Raw genomic sequence first — 26,349 nt, forward strand, 5'->3', positions numbered from 1 at the left:
AGTCTTTAGTTGTTCCTACAACTAATTATACCTCTTAGTGTCTTAAAATCCTTACAATCCCCAGTCTGAAAAAGAGAATTAGCAAGTCCATTATTAGTGGGTCATTTATCAGTTGCTTGTGTTTCTTTTAGATAAATGTATGTTGCAGCTGAGATGAATTCTGTGATTTTTGTGTGTATACAGAATCCAAATTCAGAAATACGTATAATTATGTTTTAAGGCAGAGTCATTGGTGAGATTGGCTAGGAAGAAGCTTGAGCATATTCTTTAAAAAAACAGATGAAGGATCATTGACAATTCTTAAGAAGGCTGCTTTTGTAAGTGAATTGTAAGAGGTGGTGTTTGCTGGCATTCTAAACTGTAATTGCTTTTGTTATGGTTATTTACTGAATAAATGAGATATGACCTCATATCACTGGGAGAACAGTAGTGGTATTTCCTTTTCATAGCATATGAAAGATTATTTATGTGGATATTAAACCATTCTAAAATATTTTGCTAAACTATATGCTTGCCATTTAAGGAGATATTATTTTTTAATAGAAATGAAAAATTGCTCACAGAATACAACTTGCCTAATGACTATAAATATTAATTGGGTGCAGTTGCAGTCATTGTGCACACACTGGTTTTCTGGGTAGGGTATGAATGTCCCAAAGGCTGTAGGAATACATCAGTGTAGTCCTGGAAACTTGTACCAATTCCAAGGAAGGAATAACATTTTGAACCAAATGAAATAATCCCTTGAACTGATTTATTCTATTTGGAGAATTTTACCTTAACTTGAATGTTTATTTCAGAAGGCATCACCCCTCACATTCCTCGTCCCAGGAGTGCCTGTTATGGTTCAGGCAGGAGAGGACATCTCAACTGTTGACTCTAAGGTGTCTTCCCATGGTTCAGGTTGTCTCTCCTGGCTCCTCTTTGGTAGTTTTGAGTAGAGCCTTTAGAGTCCAAATATGGGCCGGGGAGACAAGTGGGATTTTCTGATACTCCAAGGGAGATGCATTATCCCATCCATTCTGGTGCCTGCTAACCCAGATGTTAGTGATGCTGCTGGCCGTGCTGTCATTTTTTGAGTAGAGCCTTTAGAGTCCAAATATGGGCCGGGGAGACAAGTGGGATTTTCTGATACTCCAAGGGAGATGCATTATCCCATCCATTCTGGTGCCTGCTAACCCAGATGTTAGTGATGCTGCTGGCCGTGCTGTCATTTCAATTGCACGTCAGCAATGTCCCTCTTTACAGAAAGCCTATAAGAAAGAGAGAAAAGTACCATGTTATAAAAAAAAAAAAACTATGCCAATATTTTTGAGAGGAACCAAAAGCAGTGGTCAGGAGCTCATTTCCAAGGAAAACTAAAAAGTGCTTTGAATAATAAACAGTAAAGCCAAGTGGAGAGATGCAAATGGGCTCGTTTTTTCTGCAGGAAGGTTCTGTTTTATGAAGCTCCCAGCACTTCCAGTGGTTCTCTCACCCTCCTGTCCCCTTCACCCGCTGGTGCTGGAAACTTTCACCCCAAGCATCCTGAAGTCGTGTATAGCAGAAGAAAGTGTTTTCCCTTCCTTCCAGCCCAGCCCCTGTGACCTAGTTACTCCTTGAAGAAGTATCACAAACCACAGAGAATGCAAAAATGAAGTGGAGATGGTGTGTCACACAGTCCAGGGCCGTTCCTTGGCCGTGGAGGTGGAACATCTGGTCTGAGCCACCGCCTTTGCGGGCAGAGGGTGCCAAATCCAGCCTGTGTGTGTGTTAGGAAGTGGCCGTATGCGTGAGCCTCCACGTGTGTGTTTGCATTAATGTGGAGAGAGGGGGAATAAAACCACGGAGAGAGGAATTCTCATGGCACTGCCTCTGCCTGATGACCAAGCTAATCGTTATCTGGCTACCGCCAGTTCCAAGCAGTCTAATTAAAAAACTGTTTACACTCACGGTTTGATCAAGACAATTTACACCCATTTGAGCAATTACTGCTATGTATCAAGCCTACTGGCTTGTGAAATTCTATTAAAATATAAAATCAGATACATTAACATATCCTTGCGAAGACCTGCAGAAAAAAAAACATTTTCCTATCAGGTAAAGCCATGATGAAAGGAAATTAAGAATTAGCACCAAGACATATGGGGTGCTGCAGTCGACTCTGCCAGCCTGATGAAATAGAAAGTTAACATTCAGAAAAAGCCTTTCAGGTAGGCTGTTCTCGCTTCATTTTGCTGCACTGTGTAGATGAGTATTGCTATTAACAGTAATGATGTTTATATTAAGGGCATTCTCATCAGATACTCGGGGCTCTGCAGTCAGTGCTGTGTGAGTGGAAGAGGAAAAATGGTTCCAAGTGTAAAAAAAAAACTTAACTTGTTCATGGATTTCAGGTTCGTTCCTAGGAACAGGAATAAAACAACATTTTTAGTGGATATGAGTTAACAGTGTGTGCGTCATCTTCTGAGACATAGGTGTGAGAAAACCATGTTAAATGTTTAAGTTTAGGTTTTTCAGAGATGACGTGTCTAGTGAGATGTGGAATTAGATGCTTTTCTGTAAGTATGTTCAAAGAATCACTGCTTTGGTGATAAATTTAGTAGAAACTAAACAAAACTACATAAAAATGCAGTGGACTCAATTTGCTCCTGTATTTTGATCAGTGCACATCTGCAGGTACTTCAGACTTCACCAGTGTAACTGAATATTCCAGATAGTGGATCATAAATAAGGGCAGCATCCAGACACAAGACTGTCACTGCAGTGAAAGCCATTTTCTGTATGTCTGTAACAACCTCATAAGAAAAAAAATGCCTTAATCAGAGTAATGACTGCTTAATGTCTAAAATGGTAAGTGGGTTTCAGCTTGGAGCAATAGGAACGCGTCGGCCAGTTTTCCAAAAGCACAACTTTAGCTTCCAACTTCATTTTGCTGAAGTTGGTAAAATAGAGACTGCGCTTTGCTTCCATAGTGAGCTTTCCCAAAGCAGATTACTGAGGCTGTCGGGTCAGTAAATAATTCTGGGCGTGATGTGCCGAATTGAGATTCATTTTCAGGTTCATAGACAGTGTTAGTCGCTGCCCTACTAGGAAAGTGGATTGTAATGGTGCACAAGGAAGATAAAATATGCATATGACTGTAAGAGTATTTTTTGTTGGTTTTTTTTGTTTGTTTTAACTTGGTTAGACCTGATCTTAGTTATACTTACTGTTAATTATTAATAGCTTTGTTAGACCTGCTCTTAGTTATACTTACTGTTAATTATTAATACTATTGCAAGCCATAGGATTGGTGTCTGCCTAGCAATCTAGCTCTTCTTGACTGCATAGTTTGGACAGGCCACTGGATGCTGTCCCTAATTTTTCCCAGATCTTTCATTCAAATGCTGTTAATTCGCCTTAAGTTGTGCTCAGTATTATTCTTTTAACCATTTTTTTGACCTCTGATGTGGCTGCACACAGGAATCATCTGTCAGGCACTTTGTTGGTCTGTCTTCCATTCCTCCTGAATGCGCCCAGAAGTTCCTTCCAAAAAACCATATTTTTTCTTGCTGTGTGGGAGCTTCTGTAGGTTAAGACATCTCCATTTTCAATTATTGCAGACGTCTGACAAGTGACTATCTGTGGTAAATATGGATTACGTGCTCAAATTCAGCAGCAGATGAAAGATTATCTAGGAGAAGCAAGCTAAAAATTGATTTTTGGCTGCATGTAGTCTTTGTCTAGCCTGTGGATTTGCTGGGTAATTAAGTGAAGAAAACAAAACTCTTCCCATCTGATTATTAACACTTCTCTTCCTGCCTTTTTCTCCACTTACTTTTGCTTTTCAAAGAATAAGGAAGGAAAAGTTGCCTCTTTCAGTGGGTCCTGTTGTTATTCTTATGCCTGTAAACCAAAATTATACTGACAGTGCGTTGTGGAGGTTAGTTTCTAAACATTTCATGAACAAGCAGACATTATGAGCTTTCCAAAAGGTATCATCTAGAAAACAGATCTTCAGATCAGAGGGGCCAAGGCATTTCATCTGTTTGGTCCATACCTCCCCTCAGGACTGGAAGTCAGGGTTGGGGGAGCTCAAAACTCTTTTGGGAACCCCTGTCCCAGGGTGTTTCCCTTCCCTCAGCACCGACCTGCAAAAGACGATGCTGAAGAGTGGTTTGGAAAGGTGGCCCAAAGCTGGCCTTCACCCAGGAAAGATTGGATTGGCCTGGTACTGGTTATGGGAGCCCTGGTGGATGTAGGGGTGAGGGGTGCTGCAACCATCCAGTTTTTGAGCTGAAGGTTTGGAAATGTAGCAGAAATGGAAAAAAATATATGTGTATTGACCTTACTGCTGTCTCTCTGCTGGTTGAACAGAATAAAAGCCCACTCTGTCCTCAGGATGTGGATCAGAGAGAGATCTCAAGGTGCTGATGGCTGGGGAAGGATGAGTTTGCACACTGTGAGATGTGTTAGTTCATCGTGTTTTCTGCTTGGCTCCTGGCTTCAGGGCTCCTCTGCAGCCTCCCTTGAAAAATACACAATGGTGCCTCTGTTTTGACCCTCTCACCAAAAGCTGTTCTCGTTGTTCCCCATTTACTGACTTCGTTCCATTCCCCTTCTGGCATCTTGGTTCAGTAGAGATTAATGATACTTCTCTTGCATCAGCAGAAGCAAACTTCAACATCTTCTCATCGTTCCCCATTTACTGACTTGGTTCTATTCCCCTTCTGGTATCTCGGTTTAGTAGAGATTAATGATACTTCCTCTTGCATCAGCAGAAGCAAACTTCAACATAAAGCCAAGAGGTGTTAAACCTTCCCATCTGCTCCGTGGGGACGATTGGGATCTGCACGTTCCAACGTGCAGACCATGAAGGAAGGGAGCACAGGGCTTGGTGGTGGCGTTGGAGATAGGGACCTACTGGAGCACTGTGGTCTCCAGGCATCGGAGCCCAGTTGGTGAAATGAAGTGCAGGTGCAGAAACACCAGAGAAGCTGAGAGGCTGGGGCAGCTCTTTTTTCTCCTCAACTGCTTCAAAAAAATGGATGTTTTCCATCTCAGGGGATGAATTAGATGTTTTTGTTTTGAAGCTTTGCTTTCCTGGTGCCACCTTGTAACGTAGGGAGTTGCTGGTGGGGAAAGAAAATCACATAAATCAGTGAATGTTCTTTAAACAAAATAGAGGAACAGTCTGAAACATTAAGGGGGGACACACTCTAACTGTGCAGATAACAGGGATGTTGCGATAATATTATTAAGAGCTGTTGATTTGTGAAATTCATGTCCTTTAGTGTCTAATTACGCTGTTGCCCGTGTACGCTGAAACAGAGCCTCAGGTCGCCAGGTCAGACCCAGTGCTGTGTTAATGATTTCTCTCCAGCCAAAATTGTGGCAGATCACCACATTTTTCGGGGAGGCAGTAACAGAATCGTTCGGATGGCTATTTTATAGCCGTTGTACTTGGCTCAAGATTGCTGTCTTACTTAGTGCTGCACGGTAGATTTTCTTTCAAATCAAATTGTTGTAAGGGACAAACTTGTTACTAAAATATAAACAAAACCCAAGAGTTGGAGAGGCGACCTGCTGATTAAAATGTGCTGAGAACTAATGAGCGGAGGTAGAGCGAGTACATTCATATTCCTCTGCTTGACTGGAAGTGACTGAAGTGGAGGGAACGAAATACCTGCCACATGTAAAGCGTTTCCAAGAAGATCTTCGCTGAGAATAAAAAGGTATTGATGAAAAACTAACAGCAGTGGTGTCTCCCAAACAATCACTCCTAGGACATTGTGTTCTCTCTCCTCCGCTGTGTATAAGGTAAATGAATAATCCATGACCAACATGAGAATGTCTGGGAAGGGGAGCACTGGGATGGCTGGAGTGAGATGGGGGGAAGTAGCCTCGGGGGAGAGTCTTTATCCCCGGAGAAGGTTGCTTTCTTTTCAGTTTCTGCTGTTGCTTTACTGCAGAGGAGAGGCAACGCTGCAGCATGTTAAATTGGAATAATACAGATTTACTGGGGGACAGTGCAAACTTTTAAAAAAATAATGCAACTGTATTGAGAATGCTGTTAATGCAGAGAGGTCTTTTTGGGTTTTTTCCCAAGGACAGGGTACCAGTTTAAGGTAAACAGCCTACTGTCTTTAAATTCAACAGGATAGACCTCTCAGAATTGAACATTTCTTGATGTTTATTAGCACACTTTAGGGATTCACGTGAAAGCAGGTAGGGGTTGGAGAATGAAGGTGTCTTGGCTGAGACACACTTGAGCATGTTTTGTGTTTTCGTTTCGTCTGTCTTGGAAGGGGAAAGTGATGGAGAAATAAGAAACCAGAGTAAAAACATATATTTCTGTAAGTGTGTTCTTCTATGGGAAAAGAATCACTTTGGGCTTGTTTGAACCACTTGAGTCCCTGTGCTATCCCCACAGTTTTACCAGTACCACTGTCCCTCTGTAACATTGGACCAGCTGGGGAATTAATCCAGTATAAGACTGCCAGTTTATGGAGATATTTAACCTCTATCAGTTCTCAAATCCAGTTCATCTTTAGCCCTATAAATATTGGTACTGAAGGAGCATCACAGGGATGGGGACAGCCAGCTCAGGGAGGTTGGGGCAGCCACGCTTCCTAAGGGACCTTCACCACCAAACATCAGCGTATCAGTGATTTCATTACAGTTTAAACTAACTTTTTCAACATTGCAGCTAAAAGCATACCCGTTTTGATTGAAGGGACAAGAAGTGGCAGTACTTTGGTTCAACCGTGTGCCCATCCCTCAGCTCCAGCCCAGCCGTGTGAGGAGGAGGGATGGAGGTGGCTCCCCTGAGCCTCCCAGCTCCCATGGCCTGATGACTTGTGTTGCTGCCCTTTGGAGACTGGGACTTGTGTCTTCTCACATTCAATTTGTGAATGACGTAAAGCTCTGTTAGATAAGTGAAGTGGGATGTAGGAAAAAAAAGGGTATCCTCCCAATGTAGTTCAGCTAAAAATACTTTTGATGGCTGTTTCTTCTTAATGGCCATCCTTAGGACATCTCCCAGCATTTCTCCCAAGTCACAGGCAATAGGACAAGAGGAAGTGGCCTCAAGTTGCACCAGGGGAGGTTCAGATTGGATATTAGGAAAACTGTTTACACTGAAAGGGTTATTTAGCCTTGGAATGGGCTGCCCAGGGAAATGGTTGAGTCACCATCCCTGGAGATATTTAAAAGATGGGTCGACCCAGTGCTGAGGGACATGGTTTAGTGATGAGTTTTTATCAGAATTAGATTGATGGTTGGACTAGATGATCTTAAAGGTCCCTTCCAACCTAGACAATTCTATGATCCTATGATCTGGGAAGGAAAACTCATTGCCCATGTTGAGACGGAGAATTGAGTAGAGGTTGGAAGAAGGTGAGAGGGAGATAGAGGACATGGGAGCTTTTCTATACGCAGATTAAGTCAATTTTAAAATACATAAGAGATGAAGTCCTCGCAAACAAGCTCAAAGCTGGCTTGTTCTTAAGCAAATATATGGAAAAGGCCTGGATAAAACACAGTGAACCATGTCAGGAGCTCACATTTGAATGTGCTTTTTAAAATTAGATTTATATCTAAGTCTTTAGATTTAAAAAAAATGAACTTGCAGTAATAGGAACAAATTAGCTTAGTTTAGACAATGTTTAATGTGTGCAGATATCACAGTAGCAATGTGCAATCACACCGAGTGACTCAACTTTAAGTTCATGACGGTCCTTCAGTAGAAAGCCTGGGAGACTGAAAAAAGGTTGTAGGATATATTGCTCCAAGTCTCTAGCCATCTACATCAAATAACTGCACTATTTTTAAAAATAACAGAAATAATTCTGGAGGAGTATGAAGTGCCTACGTTGGACATGAGGAAAATACTATGTTATTATCCCCAAATCACTGAAGTTAAAATGTTTCATCTTCATTATATTTCTTACATCATCATCTGCATCTTCAAACACAATTAGAAAGAATTATTGTCATAGTAGAGCCTGACTGCAATTGAATTTGATTGACTTAATGATCAGCCTTTCTTCTTCCGAAATTGGAAGCCCTCTTCCTTCAAAGATGGTTGAATCTCAGATGTTTTAAGTGTGCTTCCATTACAGCCGTGTGTCTTGAACATGGATGCAGGCTTTTCTGTAACGGCGTTTGCTTTCATTACAGATGCTTTTTGGGACACAGGTAAGAGAAGTAAATAGGGGTGGAGGTGGAAACCGGATGGGAGTTTAGGTCTGGGTCCCAAATGACAGGAGGAGCTCAAGTGGTTTCCCACATCGCTTTTTCAGCATTATGAAACCTAAGTCATATTCCAAAGGTGAAAGCATAATTTGAGGAACTAAATCATTGGATTTCACCGTATAAATACGTCTAGCAAGTGTACCATAAGCCCAAACTGGGGTCTGGGAATGCTTCTCTGTTGGCTGGGAAGGGATATTTGTCCTCCCTTGCTTACCTCGCTCCACGGATGATTACAAAGAGGTCATTAGTTTAAAATACTGCATTGCATCTGGGGTTTTTTTTTGCTATCTGTTGCCCTTGGATGAGGGTCAGAGACAAGTCTCTGCACTTCCCTGAGTGCTGCAGTGGTTTCTGAGCCAGCTGCCTGATTGAGCACCGAGAAATGGAGAGGGAGAGGGTAATCTTGGCTCTTAATGCTGTCCTAAATACATCTGCTTTGTTCATCACACGGCGAATCCCAAGAAATTTTATTCCTTGAGAACAGGTCTTTTGAAAGGTGCCGGAGCTCCTTGTGTGAGCCTCAAAAATGTGGGATGGCAGGCGGTCCTCAAAACTCTGTTGAGAAAAAAAAAAACAAACCAAACCACCCTCTTCTTTGGAAATCGCCTTTAAAATCCCCCAAAAAACTAAACCACTCTCTTCTTTGGAAATCGCCTTTAAAATCCCCTCTTAAAAATTTGTGGGCATAGATCTTTGATTTCCAATCAAGGTGAGGGGCTCACTAAAACTCGGTGGGGGTAGTGAGTCGCATGAGTCCTCAGAGTACATTTCCAGCAATTTAAATTACCCGAACATTTCTTTTTATTACAGATGATTCTTGATGTCTCTGTTTGTACTTCCGTGGATTTCAATCATAATGTAATATGAATTGATTTCTGTCCCTGAGAGCTAATGACAGACCCAGTTTCTTCTTTGAAATGCTCAAATTGGTTATCCTGTGTATCTCATGCAAAGCCAAAGGACTTATTATCTGGGATAAAGCTAGCACCTAGACAGGGAGGTCAAAAACAAATCTCTTGGGTGGCTTCCTGGTGATTTCAAATCCGCTGAAGTGGTTAAGATATTTGAATAAGTGTACGAAATCATAAAAAAAACCAAACCCAACTGTGTGATCCTACGTGGTGAATTTTGTGTTCTCCAGGTTCAGGACTATTGCAAGACCTTGTTGCCCAGTGGGGTTGATGTGAGATGCTGGGTGCTTCCTCTTGATTTATCCCCATCCTCATTCTGCTCAGCACCCGGGGAGGTCAAGGTCTCGGTTAGAAATTGCTGACTAATATATGACTATTGCTGAAAAGCATTTATTTGAGCAGAGCAATTGAAAAGGGAAGACAGATTATCTCTAGGAACTGTACTTGGGGTTTTATTTTTAAGATTAAGTGACATTGATTTTGTTCTGCATTACATTATTGGACAAGTTTGTGTGTGCTGATGTTTGGTGTTGTCAATGGAAGTATTTTGGAAGTCACTTCCTTCGTGTCATGTCTTTTTTAATTCTTCTCAGCCTGCTCTGCAGCAGAGCTCTCAGTGCATCGTCCCCCAGAGCTCCTAAACTGGCATCCTTCTCCATCCTCCACATCCCCCTGGCTATAATCCCGCTTCCCCTGTGCCTTTTCACTCATGTTCCCCCTGAATCTCTTTCTGTCTCTTCTGTTTGGCTGCCTTCACTCTGTAAACTCTTCAAAACTGTGTATAATAAATTAGATATATATTATGCAATACATATGTTCTGGTTTAAATAGAGTTACTCCGGCTTTTAAGATGGCACAGATGAATGTAAGATGTGGTCTTAATGTGCGAATAAAGTCCAAATCGAGCAATAAAAGATGGGAAGTATTAATCTTGTTTTAAACACGGTTCTCAACCAGCGGCGCCCGCAGTGTGTTGCAGCAGAACAGAGGGTGAATCCCTTTGGACAGGGAGCAGGAAATGCATTGACAGACTTTTTTTCTAGTAATTCATGTAATCATTTTTGCAAGGTAAGTATTAATCACGAAGGGGGACAATGAACTGCTTTCCTGAACCCGCTAATTATTGCTAGAGTGTTAATAAGCCACTGGTTTTATCCTTGCCCTTTAACAGCTCCTCAAAGCTGATTTTCACACCACGGATCCCTTTCACCCGTGGGTATAATAACCAGCAGTGTCACTGCCACTCCAGTGTAATGACATGTTAGTAATTACATGTTCTCTTTTCTGTTGCTTCCAGGTTTATTCCGATTTACAGGGGACCAAGTCACACGTACAAGATCCAGAGGCTGACAGAATCCACTTGTTACTCCTTCAGAATACAGGCGGTCAACGATGCTGGGGAGGGACCTTTCTCAGAAATATCTACCTTCTGCACAACTAAGTCGGTCCCACCTGCAATCAAAGGTAGGTAATAGATTTATTTTTTTTACGTACGCATAAATAACATGTAAATATTTCAGTAATTGGTAAGCAAGCAGTGAGTTTGTAAGGATTAGCATCAGTCCACAGTAACACGTGAAAAATCAGTTTGTGCTGCTTGTATCCTTCTGTGAATTGTGAAATTGCAGTACGGTGGGAAGCTAAATTATCCCTCAGGAGTTCATAGAAACAATATAAATGTTATGTCAACCACTCTTATAATACATAAACTGTTAAAATGCTGCTGCTAATTACTCAGTGATGCCAACCCTAAAATAGCATTATTGTTAATGGCAGTGGTTTTGTAAGTGCCAGACAAACATCTACATGTACTGGGGGGAGGGATGGAAGGAAAATAATTGAGAGTGTTGTTGTCATCTGAGATGAAGGTGTCTATTATCAGTCTCTCAACGCTGGCAGATGTGCAAAGAGAAGCAAATGGGTATTGATTACATTGGGTCTGCATATGATTCATGTGTTCCTCTTGGGTGGTAGCGAATTAGTCTGAAATTCACGTAATGTATGCAGCAGCAGAAGCATTTGTTTCTTTGGAAGACTCTCTCGTTGCCTGTTTTCGTAGGTTTGGGAATCTATATTGCCTTTAACAAGCTCATCTCCTTGCACGTGCACAGTGTTAACCACTTGGTAAAGTGTTTAGTGTGGGTTTTTTTCCCCATTTCATTTCTCGGTCATGTGCTGTCTTGGGGTTGGTGGCCCTCGATGTTTTGGTGACTTCCAGTGGTAGATGCTTAATGGTACCTACAAGCACACCATGGGTACCCTGCTCAGCAGGCCTGCCATTGGGCACGGTGTGGTGTCTCCTGGCTCTCAGTTGGTGAGATGTCCTCTCCCAAGGACAGCAATGTTGTAACAGCTGACAAATTGAATTTCTCCAGAGTTCTAGTGACAGCACTACTCTAAGCCTGGCTAGAAATATCAGGTCTGACCATCTGAATTTCAAGGTCAGTTAGATAGAAGTCCAAATTTTCAAAATCAAGCTTGTTCTTTTGCTTCCCGGGTTGGACTTAGTCCCCAACACAGAACATTATTTAGCCTCCCCTCTCACATTTCTACTCCCATTTTCCCCCCAAATTAAATGTTTCATATGACTCCCCTCTTTCAATGACGTGTAGAATGGGAGGAATCCGCAGGCGTCTCCACTGGCACAGATGTTTGCTCAGAACTTCATGAAGTTGCTGATTTTATTAATGCCAGTGTAAATTGCGTGTTGACTTCTGCTCTGAAAAGATCAGTGCACAGCATTGCAATTGAATTTTAAAAGTTCAAGGTATTTCATCACATCCCCCTTTCTAGTTGCTCACGCAGCTGAGGGATGAGAGATGCTCTAACAGCTCACTGTCCTTCTGCAGGAGTGATCTGGATCCCACAGGAAACTTCTTAGGAGCTTGTTAATCAATTCTAATCTCTGGCAATTTTCCGTGAGCACCATTTGTTTATAGCACCAGTGTTTAATAGCACAAGAATCCTGAAATGCTTAATAAGGCAAGACCTTCCTGAAATCAGTGTGACTTTTGAGTGACTTAAAAATCCAGCCCCAGTTTTACTTCTTTCATCCAGTGGTGATGGCAATTTGATTTTTGGCCACATAAATAAGAGTACAGATGATGCGCTACTAACCCCTGTGATGTCCTGAAGTTCTCTTAAAAATGTTCTCATATTACGGTTTCTATAAAATGAATAAGATTTCAATACAGTCTTTATACCAAATGTTAACACATTTAATTTTATTGTAGCCCCTCGAGTGACACAGTTGGGAGGAAACGCCTGTGAAATTACCTGGGAAACTGTCCCACCCATGAAGGGAGATCCTGTCGGTTACGTTCTGCAGGTACTGGTTGGAAGAGAATCCGAATACAAGCAGGTAGGAAAATGGTCTTGTTTTGATATTGCTAAATTGGGGATATAATGGGACCAGTTTTGAACATTTGCTGTGCTGCTTCTCTCGGCTGTGTTGAATTATACCCTATGGTGAGGCAACCTGAACTTTGGTAAAAGCCGAGTCAAAATTGAGGGCTGTAATAGGTTGTTTTGTCCCCGGAGGGAGTGTATAGAACATCATTATCTTATTGGAGTGATTTGCGCTCTGCCCTTAGTTAATCACTGTTTCTAACTGAACTAACCTTTGCAAAGGCTCACCCGTGCTTTCTTCTGAACTGGCTGGTGCTAGCCATTGTCTAAAGATGAGAAGATGAAGTAGGTAATTATCTTCCTCATTCGCTAAGCCAATTCCAAGAGCCTCCATCAAGGATTTCAGTCAAGTTACACCATTTTTAATTGCTTTGTTCAGCCATCCCATTCCTGTCTAAGGTTTCGGTGCAAGGACGTGTAACTGCTGTGTATCAGCTGCCCCACAGAAGCTGTTCCATTCTTCCACTGTGGGAACAAAGTGAATAAAGTACATCTGATCCTTCTTTCCTTGTCTATCATCACAAGTGGACATTACCCCAGAGCACCTGAAAAAGAACAGCTCAGTCACAGCTAGATCTTTTGTTTCATCTATCACAACCGTGTGATTCACAGGGCACTTCAGCTGTGCCCTGTCTTAGAATCACAGAATAGTTTGCATTGGAAGGAACCTTTAAAGGCCATCTAGTCCAACCCCCCTGCAGGGACATCTTTAATTAGATCAGGGTGCTCAAAGCCCCATCCAGCCTGACCTCAAATGTTTCCAGGATGGGGCATCCACCACCTCTCTGGGCAACCTGGGCCAGTGTCTCATCACCCTCATAGTGAAAAATTTCTTCCTCGTATTCAGTCTAAATCTACATTCTTTTAGTTTAAAGCCATTACCCCATGTTCTATCACAACAGGCTCCTGTAGGCTAAAAAGTTTGTCCCCAACTTTCCTTTAGGCCCCCTTTAAGTACTGGAAGGTCTCCTTGGAGCCTTCTCTTCTCCAGGCTGGACAACCCCAACTCTCACAGCTCCAGCCCTCTGGTCATCTTTATGGCCTCCTCTGGACTCACTCCAACAGGTTCCTGTGCTGAGTATTCCAGAGGTGGACACAGCACTCCAGGTGGGGTCTCACAAGAGCAGAGCAGAGGGGCAGAACCACCTCCCTTGCCCTGCTGGCCACACTGCTTTTGATGCAGCCCAGAACGTGGTTGGCTTTCTGGGCTGCCAGCACTCATTGCCAGCTCACATCCAGCTTTTTATCCACCAGTACCCCTGAGTCCTTCTCAGCAGCCCTGCTCAATCCCTTCATCCCCCAGCCAGTACTGATATCCCTGTCTCTCCAATTTAGAGAGCAGGATGTTGGGGGGGACCGTGTCAAAGGCTTTACAGAGGTCCAGATAGATGACAGCCATACACCAACCACACCAACAAAGGTTTCCTTTGTTGCCTCGGTCTCTAGTTCTTACCCATAGGCTTCCAGCCTGCTCATGGCTGCTCTTCAGAGACAGCTCTTCACACTCCATCCGTTTCTTGATGTAGAGGGCAAGACCTCCATCCCTTGTTCCTCACCTGTCCCTTCTGAACTTTCCTTCTGCCTGTCCTTCCCCTGTCCTTACTTTCATTGTCATTCATACAGATTCCAAATTAGGGAATGAGATGTGTTAAATCTTGAATTAAATTCTCAAAAATGTGAATAAGTATTACTTTGCAACTGTCTTTGCTCCTCTTTAGTCTATTTTTGAGTCGGTGAATTAATGAATTATCAAAAATACCATAAATTCATGTGGGTGCTAATGATTCAGAAAGCTGGCTATTGTTTTTGTCGGGAAACATTTTTGGTGCTGGTCGAGGTAATAAAACCTCCATGTATCGTGTTGGCCTCAAAATGTCAGTGATAAGTGGATAAGTGGGCCCATTTTGCTGTCGCCTGATTTACAAAGTAGCCAGGATTTATAACCTCCACGTAGGGCTTTGGTGAGCATAGCTCCAGTGCTGACAATGTTCTGGATGTCCCTGGGGAGAACTGGGCATGGCTTCATCTCCCTTTGAGGTAGGCGATGGCTTAATCTTCGCAGTCAAGACATCATGGTATGAAAAAACCCTGCAATAAAGGAAACAAAAAGCACCTTCGGGGTTTGTGTTGAAGGTCCTCGTTTCTCAGGAACTATGACCCTCCTGAGGGGTGTTCTGTTTGAGTTTTCACAAGTGACTTGCTAGAAGAAGCTCCCGGCTGGGATGCTCAAAGCTGAGGCTGTGATTTGTGTTGTAGGGCTGGCTGATAACGAGCTGTGGAAAACAGGGGGAGTTTCACAGGCTCAGAAATCAGTCCCACCCATCCAAATTATTTATCTTCATCACAAATACGGGTATCTTTTCGGTACCGAGGCACATCATTGTCCTACTGTCCATGAGCTGAGCTGCAGTTAGCTGTGTGTGCTTGCTCTTGGCTCCTGTTAGGTGAATAGGAGATAAAATATATAAGCCATATAAATAGGAGATAAAAATATATAAAATATATTCAGTGATTTTTCTGGCTAATGCATTCCACTTGACCTTTGCTGTGGCATGTATCTGGTCATGTGCTACTCTTTGGCTGAAAAGTATTTTAGTGATATGTTAATTAGGTTTTAAGCACAAGTCCTACATTTACTTTTAAATCTGTTTTGTTCTCTGCGAGTGACATAATTGTGAGAAACTGGCAGAGACCGGGACATAACACATATATACTTTGCATATGTATCTCAGGGGGCATATTATATTAGAAAAGCTTTGCAAATTGTTCGGAGGGGCTGCACAAATGAAAAATATTGTAGATTTTCAGGCTATTAAATGCACCCATGAGAAAGAACAGTGTCTTAAGGTACAGGAGTTTCTATAGCAGGCACCAGTGCCTTTTGCCAGGACCAGGGGTAGGGAAGCTGGACAAGAAGAAGAAAAATAGCTGCATGAAATAATTTTTTTATGTCCCACTGGCATGGCAATAAATGCGACAAATAGCAATTTCAGGCTATTTACGGGCTGTGCAGGACTCTTCATATCACACGTAGGGTTGCTCATCCTCAAGTGCTTTCACCTTCACTCACCCTCCAGGACTCAGTTGTCTCTGCTCGGTGACGTGTTTTACACCAACCCACACACGGATGAGAAGAGTTCCACAGAATAAAAATTCACTTTTAAAGTAACCTTAAAATTGAATCACAGATTGATATGGGGTTGGAAGGGACCTCTGGAGATCATCTAGTCCAACCCCCCTGCCAAAGCAGGTCCACCCAGAGCAGGTTGCACAGGAAGGTGTCCAGGTGGGTTTTGAATGTCTCCAGAGATGGAGACTCCACCACCTCTCTGGGCAGCCTATGTATAGTTGAAGCTTTTCAACTAATGAGCATATAAAGCTGTTTCTCTGTAACAAGTCTTTAATCCTGTCAATAGATCGCTTAGTTGCACCAATTTAAAGAAAATTATTTAAGGAAAATAGTTGAAGCCTTTCAACTAATGAGCATATAAAGCTGTCTCTCTGTAACAAGTCTTTAATCCTGTCAATAGATCGCTTAGTTGCACCAATTTAAAGAAAATTATTTAAGGAAAGGGCTTGAACAGTTTTAACTAGGAAGACATTTGAAATCCATGGATATAGTTGAAGCTTTTCAACTAATGAGCATATAAAGCTGTTTCTCTGTAACAAGTCTTTAATCCTGTCAATAGATCGCTTAGTTGCACCAATTTAAAGAAAATTATTTAAGGAAAGGGCTTGAACAGTTTTAACTAGGAAGACATTTGAAATCCATGGAGCCACGTCTCCCTGTCTGCGCCCCGTTGATTTATTTCAGATGAGTTCAGCTGATAGGTGACCAAAACTAGTTTCCTCATTTTATCTAAAAGCCCTGATTCGTGCTTTCAGTGTTTAAATGAATGAGTGTAAGTCCATGTGCGGGTATCTCCTGGAGCAGAACAAACCAATTAAAGGGTAAAACGTTGCCATCTGTGGAAGCGACTATGCACGGCAGAAATCAAGATGATGATGGATGTCAATCTCTTCTTTTGTATTGAGAATGGAAGAATGTTTGATAAACGCCTATGTTTCTCCCCCAGGAAATTGTACAAAGATGTTGTTATTCTGACAAGCACAATAGGAAGATGTCAATATGCCTTTTGTGATGCTGGCTTAGCATTCATACCGTGTTACAGATTTTAAACTGGTGCCATGGTGTTTTATTAACAAGAATATTGTGTGCTTTACGTAGTAGATTTTAGTCTTTTCATCCAAATGAAAGCTTGGAAAAGGAAGATCCTATCATTGTGAAAACTGAGTTAGAACCTTTTTTTAACAATGACTGTATTTGACGTATCCCATGACTGTTTGGGGAATGGTTGTGCACACAGAGTGGCACGGTGTCGAGCACAGAGTCTCCCTGGGCTCAATAAGAAAGCTCACACAAATCCTGAATCTCTGAAACACGTTCAGTGCACTGTTAATTAGTGTAAATCGGCAATAAACGGGTTTTCCCATTTTAAAAATAGCAAGTCAGAGGCGCTTGTGCTGGTTGTGTGCCAAAATACACCATAATTGTACAGTACCCATTGGCATTTATATTAATGCGACTTGTGTTGAGTATTTTCTCTGCCTCCTGATGTGTCATGAGATGGAGCAAATAATTTCCTTCCCTTAGAGCTTTTCAGTGCAGCCCACCTCACGCAAGGTCATCTTGAGGGGCTCTTGTTGGCGTTGTTTAGGAGACAAGGCTGTCCACACATCTCCTAGGGCTTTACTGGCACCTCAACAGTGAAAGGAGCGAAGCTGATTTTGTGTTTGGATAAAGTAATAAGCCATTTTTTTTAAAGAGAAATCTGTCAGGTGACTTAGAAGAAATTAAGTCTTTCAAGGGAGCGTGGTGCCTACATAGATTGAAACCTGCCTCTGGTTCTTGACCTTCTTATCACAGTACAAAATAGGCTTTTATTAATTATTAAAGACACTGCTCATTGCAGCGGAGTGGGACAGCCAGGCAAGGTTACCAGTGTGTCGCTTATAGGGCAATTGTGGCTGTCATTTTTATTATTTGGAAAAGATGGAGCGGGTTTGGAATTATTTAATGACGTGGGTGAAATTGAGAAATGCTTGCCCACAGGAATTCTCTGAGCTGTCTGGCTTGATCGATAGGATCAAATGCCATAAGAGGCTTCAGCAGCAGTTTATTGCTCGTGATGATATTTTCATTGAGGGAGCCAGGCAAAAAAGCTCATCGTGTTTTTATTATATTCTCAGGTACCTAAACAGAAAAGCTGGTTTTAGGCACTGAAAGTGATAAATTGGATAGCCACTTTACTTTGACTTGTTGGCCACCAAAGCCTAATGTGCTGCCTATAAAAAAAAGTGTGCTGCTTTATACAGCCATATTTGGTTTAATATTTATTTAGCCAATTTAAAGACCTCGTACATAATTGTTTTATTCTTTTTTCCTCTCTGTTGTGTGTGTGAAGTGCATTCACAGAGTGTAACTATTTGCAGCCAAGCTATGTCATTGTGCTGAGGGCATCCTGCCTCAACTTAACCTGGTCCTAAAGATACTAATGGAGACAAAATTGAGCCAGAGCCAGTAGTGTCCCCAAGGTGCTCGCTGCAGCCACTGGTGGAGGGCACAGAGGCTCCTGTCAGAAGTAAATGATAATTAGCCACACTAATTTTTTACCTGTTACTGAGAAAGGACATGGATCCACTGGTGGATGCTAAATGCTCATCAAACCACTGGAAGCAGGACAATTTATTTCCACCACCTTCCTAGCTCTAGTGTGGGAAATGTTTTGTCTTTATCGTTACTGAATATTAATTCCCTTACTCCGTTTTTCAGCTGTTTCTCAAACTTTATCGAGGCTCTTCCCTGACTTGACTGGCTTTTTTCTGAGAAGTGCTGTTGACTGGCTGGCTTGAGTGAATGTGGTTATCTGTATTTATTAGACTGTAATGAAGATACAGGTCTTTGATTTAGCCAAACTTAGCCTCCAGTTACACTGGTATTCACCACCCTGACAGAAGAAAACAAGTGAAAAAACAATTAACTGGATAGGTTTTTTTTCAATGCAAAGACAGGTGGTATATATCCCATCCCTAGTACCTGTTAAATGTCATTTATGAAGATTAGGTTGTAACAGTTTTATTCAATGTCATTATTTGGATTTTACTGGGTTTTCATTTTGTTTTAGAAACGCTCATATTGGTTGCAGAGGTTCGTTTATGGCAAAGGCACGTAGAGCTCTTTTGATGACGCATTTTGAAACTAAATTAATAATTACAACAGCACCAGAAACCATAGCTTGATTAGAGTTGTTTTGTAAGGACAGATGCTTTGAGTCACCACGTCTCAGAGTCTAGAGAAATGGGAGTTAGGTAACTCTTCCAAGTAGAAGAATCCTGACTCTGGTCCTGTGGAAGAACGCATCCCTTTTTTAATTACTTGCGTAGCCGGCATTTACATGCCAAATGCACGCAACTTTTCTTTGCACGATCATTTATATTTAGGACTAAAGTGAAGTATTAACCACGTACAAGATGTAGCGTTGATGGTGGAGTAGGTGGAGGACAGTTGCCCACAAGAGGTGGGTATTAACAAATGGAAATGCCATCAGAAAATAGAGTGGGAGAGACGTTCTTGGACCGAAGTACGCTTTGCAAACAGATGTTTCAATCTTCACGTTATTTCTACGGACTGCTACAGCACTTGCAGTTTTGTTTGCCCTGCAATTACTGTAAGGACTTAATGACTCACTTCTCATTGGCCTTGGGAAGAGAAGCAAAGACGCCGAGAAAGGCGACAGTGCATAGCTGTGGTTTAATGCAGAGATTTACGGGATGAAATTGTTTTATTCCTGTCACTTGAGTGAGAGCGAGCTTCCTCTGAACGCTGAGCGTACTCAAGAAAGGTAACGTAACTTTGTTTAAACATTGCTTCTTGATTTATGCCTCAGGGCCAAGAAACGGGAGCCAGTTTGAGGACTTCTATTTAGTCTGGAAACTCAGAGTCCCCATCCTTGAAACTGTATTGAGAAAAACTGTGAAAGTTTAAAAGGAGGGGAGAGAATGAGCGGAAGAAAACCCCCAATCTTTTGTCCCAGAACTTCTTCAGCCTGGAGAAGAGGAGGCTGAGGGGAGACCTTATTGCTCTCTACAACTACCTGAAAGGAGGTTGTAGAGAGATGGGGGTCGGTCTCTTCTCTCAAGTCACAGGCGACAGGACAAGAAGAAATGGCCTCAAGTTACCCCAGGGAAGGTTCAGGCTGGATATTAGGAAAAAATTTTTCACCGAAAGGGTTCTCAGCCATTGGAATGGGCTGCCCAGGGAGGTGGTTGAGGCCCCATCCCTGGAGGTGTTCAAAAGACGGGTTGATGAAGTGCTGGGAGGTATGGTTTAGTGATAGTGATGCTTCTTGTCTGTTGTGTGGGTGTCTATTTTTGTCAGTCAGGTTGACGGTTGGACAAGATGATCTTTAAGGTCCCTTCCAACCTAGAAGATTCTGTGATTTTTGAGAAACCAGCGACCGGTTTCTTAACTGAAGGATGAGTCTCAGGGGCAAGCACCGGCAGGGAGGCTGGACTCTTCAAGTGGTGTTCAGCCAAGCATGTCTCCTCCTCTTCCTCCTGCGTGTCTGACTCCAGGGTAACGCACAGGAAATCTTCTGTTGGCTCAGGTTTAATTTCCCTCTTGTCACTCTTTCCTGAGCTGGGTTCTTACCTCCCGGCGGGCAGAGATGCTCTCAGCCTTCCACTCCCACGGCGAGGAGAAGGAAACCAGCTCAATGAGCAGGGGAAGCACTATCTGAAGTTCAGGATAGGTTTTTTTTTTCCAGCAGACACAGGCACTTGTGATGCGTTTTTCATTTCGTAAAATACCAGTTTCAACACCCCTCTGTTATATAAATTGTTGACTGGTTATTTGTTTCCAGAGTTCGTGAATGTTTCCAGTGGTCTTTTTCCATTTAAGTCGCAAAACTGTCTCTTGGATACTCAGTTATCTCTCTTCTTTCTCATATTGTGACTCATGCTCTCTGAGTCATGCGGTACCTACATTTGATTAACATAAATACGTGATGGCTTTGGATTGCTAAAGAATCACATACAAGGCGGCCAAGAAGAGCTTTTTTTTTTTATACCTTAATAACATTTTATTGTATCCACAATTCTAAAAGTGTAATTTCTGGCAAGATTGCTGACTCTTGAGAGAAATGTGAGGAAAGTACATTAAAATAGTATTTGTAACCAATTTTACAATTATACAGTGAATGTTCTTGCAATAACCTTAGTTTGCAGGTTTTCTTCCTTCTGGGGCCAAGTGTGGTGCTTATGTCTTAGACGTGTTTTAGGCACATAGCCACGTTTTAAGAGTACAGAAATATGTTTGTGGTGTTTATTAGACAGAAGAGATGGGTCTGATATGACCCATAAGAGATGTCTTATGGTTGATTCATTGCCTGAAGTCATGTCTGTCCTTGCATGTGTTGACTCTGTTGAACACTCTGTATTGAGACCTCTTGTGGTTGGGCACTTCTTAAATAGTCTTCCACAATAGTCTTCCATATGCAGTTTCCAAAACCTGCATTGACCTAGTGAGTTTTCCCCTTGAGAGCTTCAGCTAGACCTAGACTTGACCTAACTTTCTGGCCCAAAACCTTGCAAACCCTTTTAAATTGTTTTAAATTTGAATTTCTGGGCCAAACCCTTTTAAATTGTTTGGTGCTATGGAAGGAGGAGAAGGTTGTCTTGCTCTCCATTCATGGCTGTGCTTGCTGTTTTGTTTTTGAAGGTGTACAAGGGAGAAGAGACCACATTCCACATCTCAGGCCTTCAAGTCAACACAGACTATCGGTTTCGCGTCTGCGTCTGCCGCCGGTGCTTGGATACCTCACAGGAGCTTAGTGGACCTTTCAGCCCATCCGTTGCCTTTATGCTTCAGCGAAATGAGCTCATGCTTGCAGGAGAAATGGGAAGCATAGATGACTCGAAGATCAAGAGCATGATTCCTACTGATGAACAGTTTGCAGCCCTCATCGTTCTTGGCTTTGCAAGTTTGTCAATTATATTCGCCTGTATATTACAATACTTCTTTATGAAGTAGAGAATCCAATGGAAGTTCTGAGATACAAATTTAACTAATGCTACGCATTATAATCCACACATTTATTCAGATATTCCTTTTTTTGAAATCCTTTTGTTCTACCATACATTTTATATACTTCTCTTCTTTTTACAGTTCTAGCTTGAAGAAAGATAAATCAGTGTTTTGATGCACCTTTTTGAAATTCAAAACTAGGAAGTGGTCAAACTGGAGACACAAGCAAACCAGATACCAAAAGCAAGATTGTTTTCCTTCACAGTTTCAAAATTGTCACCAATTTGCCTTTTCAATGTTATTTTGGGGTTTTTTTTCACTGAAGTTCATACAGTCTCTTATTTTATCGTTACTATTTAGGAAATTTTAATCATGAGTCACTTTTTTTGTCTCTTCTCTTTCCTCCTAAACGTTAGTCACAAGCGTGTATAGTGGTAAGACTAGAATACAGTGTTAGTCAACAGTACTGGGTTTTCCTTGAACAGTATTAGCAATGTTGCCTATGAATTATTCACTACATTTGCCCCACTTTTTCTCAAGAGGAAACGTAAGTTGTTATTTTAACTGTTTAGTGCATTTAAATCAGAACGGTATCCTGCAGTCAAAAAAGAAAACCTTTTTAATTATCTGTTGTTTTTACAGCTGCGACACTATAAACTGCCTGTATAAGAAATCAAATAACCAAACTGCGTATAAATTATGAAGCATTATAGATTTTTTTTTTACCATTTTGATTCCTAGCAGTAATTTTAAGTAAGAGGGCATTGTGCAATAGTTAGTTATTCCCATGTTCAGCTATTTAAAAGCTGCTTTAACTTGTCTGTTTGTCACTGTATATAACTATTCCTAATCTAATACTAGATATTATTCTATTATGTTCATCCTGATTTATATGATTAGAGCTGGTGACAGCTTGCTGCCTCTACTGAATTAGGTGAGATTTACGCTCAATGTAAGCAAACTTTACTGTCAGTTGATTTATTTTTTTTTTAATTATTATTATTCTTGTTATTGGAGGGGGTATCCATTTTATGGAACTTTTTTGGAGGTATCAGGAATGAGATCTGTTTATTTTCAAAACCTTAAATGGGTGTCTGTGCTATTCTTACCACAGGGCTAATTGAAATGACTTGGTACATGGCAAAATTTCAGATGAGAGTCCTGCTCTGATGGGAATGTCCCCCCCTCCTCCTGCCTGCCCCTTCCGAGAGACACATCTTAATCCATCGAGATACTAGAATTTTAACTCTTCAGTCATTGGATTATTTATATTAAGTCAACATTGTGCAAGTACCTCAGGGACATAAATGAGCTGGAGGTGCAAATAGATTCCAAAAGGGTGCAACAGACACAGTGTATTTCCCTGCCTCTTGTTTTTGTATATTTTTGCTACTTGGTTTTGCTTTTGTCCTAGCTATTTTGTGCTCTGTCTCCATTGTCGTTAAGATTCAGTGTCCTGTACTAGCATAATATTCCCTTAACCAAAGTAATGGGGAAAAAACAACATTATTTTTGTTTTAGGTTTATTTATACTATATACTGCATACAGTACTTTAAATACCAATTACAGTGCAATCTTTTATTTATTGTAAAAAAATAAAAAAGAAAAAGTGTACTTATGTACTAATCCCCCTCCCTGCCCTCCCTGTAGCATGTTATATTTTGTCTGTTTTATACTGTTGTACTTTAGGTCGACTTTTTACCTGGCAGCATTCCTAGTATTATTAATCTTCTTACATTTTCTTGTGTTTTTGAAGATGGGAGCGTCTAGTACATTAAATGCCAAAAAATAAAATAAAAAACATTATCAGTGATTCAAACGTTTACATGTATCCAAAAACATAATCATCTCTGGAAAGAAAGTGCTAAGATCAATGAATTATTCTGTGTGCCTCTCTAGATGTAGCAAATATTAGAAATGTTCTGTATTTTGTTATTGACTATAATTAGTTTAATTTAGCCTTGCAAACTAATGGCATTGAGCTAAATATATCTATTTTTTTTCTTGTTCTTGCCAAAGTCATGGCTTGTCAAATTTATTTACATCTTATTTAAATTTATTTGTGATATGAAACTTTGTGACCTTGCATCTGTATTTTGTGAGCAAAGCGTATACAGCTGACTTCAGTGGAGGGGAAAAGAGTGTATTTTTTAAAACGATGAAAAGACCGCTAGTTTGGAAACCCAGAAATTTGAATAGATCCCCCTTTTACTTATTTTTTTTTTTGGAATATAGTTTCAGCAGTGCTGCTATGAAATCCCAGCTTTTTAAAAAAAATTTCCATAAAAAATAAAAAGGAAAAAAAAAAACCTAAACCCACTTTGCTTTGGATAATTTGATAAAGTTTGAAATACAAAGTGAGGCTAAAAGCAGCCAGCAGAAGTGTAGCGAAAAGCAATCAGTTACACTTGAAGCATTTTTGTCACTGCTAATTTGTTTGCTGTCCCTTATAATCACGCTAACGAGAGCGCCCGGCCCCGAGGTTATTGGAGAAAGAGTCCTGCGGGAATTGGGGCAGGTCCTGAGTTAAGTTCATTTGGACATTCTTTTCCTGCCATAGTGATTTGATTATTATTCGTATATTAGCAAAAAAAAAACCCAAAACACAAAGCATCACGGATTTTTGAAGCATCCCTGGTTGGATTTCCATTCTCCCTCACCCACCCTTTGCCGATGCCTTGTCTTTTCCCGGTCGCCTTTATGCCCTTTGGTCCATCAACAGCCAGTGTTGACCCCAACCCAAGGGCTCTGCTCTCCAAGAAACCATGAAAAAAAAAAAAAGAAGGTAGAATGAAACATCAAATATTTCAAACCCTTAAGGAAGGAGAAGAGAGGTTTTTATATTGTTCTGCCTTTTTTCTTGATGAACTTGAAATGTTTTCTAATCCTGTTTGGTGGCTCGGTATTCAGTGTCACGATTGAGAAGTGCCCTAACTGAATGTGTATGAACCTTATCCTTGCACAGTTCTTTAAATTGAAAAAAAAAAAAATAAAATGTTTTTACCTCACTATGGGAACATACATTCCAAGCTTTTCAACTTTAAGAAAAAAAAAAATAATCATAAGTTTTCTTGTATTGTAAATTTTAGACTATTTCATATGCATTGTATTAAAACTGCCATATCAATTTTAATGTATAGATTTTGCAAATACTACACTATGTATGTAAGACTTAACTGTATCTGTAGTGTATATGTAATATATTTATGCCCAATAAATGTTTTAATTCTTTCTGATATTACCAGCAGTTTTTCTTAATTGAGTGCAGCCCCTTCGGTCTGCGGGGCCCCTTCCCGGCAGGTCGGTGGTGTTGCTGCAGCCTGAAGCTCAACGAGGAGCCCCAAATTTAAGTCGGGACCTTTCTGGTTTGTAATTGGGGTGATTTTGTGGTGTTCGTTAAACTCAATTAGTCACCATAAAGAATTAATGTAGTATGTGTAGAGCTTTCTTTGTAAACACATTAATGTTTGGTTTTTAACTAGTATGTGTCGAGCTTTGTAAACACATTAATGTTTGGTTTTTAAACAGCTTCTCTCCTTCAAATCACTGTGTAAATACAACTTTTTTTATTTGTTTGCTTTAATTACTGCAATTTGCAACATGAGTGGGTTTTTCCTAAGGAAATAACAGGGTTTTGTTTTTTTCACTTTGATCAGATTTTTGTTGTTTTGTTTTTATTGGTGGTTTTTTTTTTTCCAATTTAAACAGCGCTTGCCAAAAAAATCTCTCTTTAACAAAAATCTGTTAAATATGTCTATAGAATAGTAATTCCTGCTTCGGTATCCGAAGAGCTCTATTATTTGGGGTAGTCCCTGGTTGACAGCGTTGCTGTGAGTGTCCACAGAGGTGATGGAAGATGGTTTTAGGGGTGTTTGAGCTCTGGATGTTGTCTTCTCGTGTTGTAACCCACAGGTTTGGTGCAGAGGTTCTGGCTCCCCTTCCCACACCCAAACTGGACAGAGACGGGGTAAGTAGCTCTAAGTTTCCAATGGATTTTTGTTTCACAAGGAAATAAGGAGCAAATTGTTAACCAGGCTGGGGAAATGTCGCATTTGACATCTCTTGCTCGCTCGTACCTGGTGGGAGAAAAGTATCTGCTCTGGAAAGTTTTGAAAGAGAGCGGAGGCTTGTAGTTTTGAGATATTTTTAGATGGTTTTTTTGTGGCCTTCCAAACGACCTGTGGGCTGGTTCTGGGGGCTGGATGTGGCCCCTGGCACATCTCGCAATTTGAGCAATCTCCAGCTCTGCCGGCCGCGGCGCGTGGTCCCCGGGCTGGTGGCTGCGGTTTCTATAGCAGCAGCAATTCTCCCTCGGCTCGGGAATCAAAGAGCCTGCTCAAAGCCACAACGGGCAGAATTTGTTTTGCTTTTTGACTTTCAGCCTCTGTGACAAGTTGGGAGCGTGTTTGGTTTGGTGGAGGAGGTTTGAGCCCCGTTGAAGGGGAGGGGATGGGTGTCTCTGTACCAGGAACCGGTGTTTCGAAGCAAGATGTGGTGGGATCGGAGCCACCCGCTCCCCAGGACAAATAGGAAGGCAAAGAGGAGCTGGAGGTGGTGTCAATCCATGTTGTTCCCCTCCTGCAGAGCCTTTCTTTCCTGCCAGACTCATTCAAGTCTTCAAATTTTAGGAGATGCTCAAATTCAGGCAGCTATAAATAGCCCCAGCTTGAAGAGGAGGTAGATCTTCAGTCTTTGCATCGGGGGACCAAGGCTCTTCTGCCTCTCCC

The 26,349-nt window shown here is 41.4% G+C and overlaps 1 protein-coding gene across 1 annotated transcript in view; it reads left to right on the forward strand.

Moving 5' to 3' along the window:
* Window positions 1-24,853, forward strand: part of FNDC3B (fibronectin type III domain containing 3B) — a 178,835-nt gene extending 153,982 nt beyond the window's left edge. The window contains exons 23-25 of the mRNA XM_014938841.1: window positions 10,426-10,592; window positions 12,362-12,489; window positions 21,316-24,853. Of these exons, the coding sequence (XP_014794327.1) occupies window positions 10,426-10,592; window positions 12,362-12,489; window positions 21,316-21,627 (607 nt within the window). The 3' untranslated portion in view covers window positions 21,628-24,853. The remainder of the gene's footprint in view (window positions 1-10,425; window positions 10,593-12,361; window positions 12,490-21,315) is intronic.
* Window positions 24,854-26,349: the final 1,496 nt, after the last annotated feature.

This window comes from Calidris pugnax, unplaced genomic scaffold (genome assembly GCF_001431845.1).
Source record: "Calidris pugnax isolate Ruff unplaced genomic scaffold, ASM143184v1 scaffold52, whole genome shotgun sequence".
In the NCBI taxonomy this organism is placed as follows: Eukaryota; Metazoa; Chordata; class Aves; order Charadriiformes; family Scolopacidae; genus Calidris; species Calidris pugnax.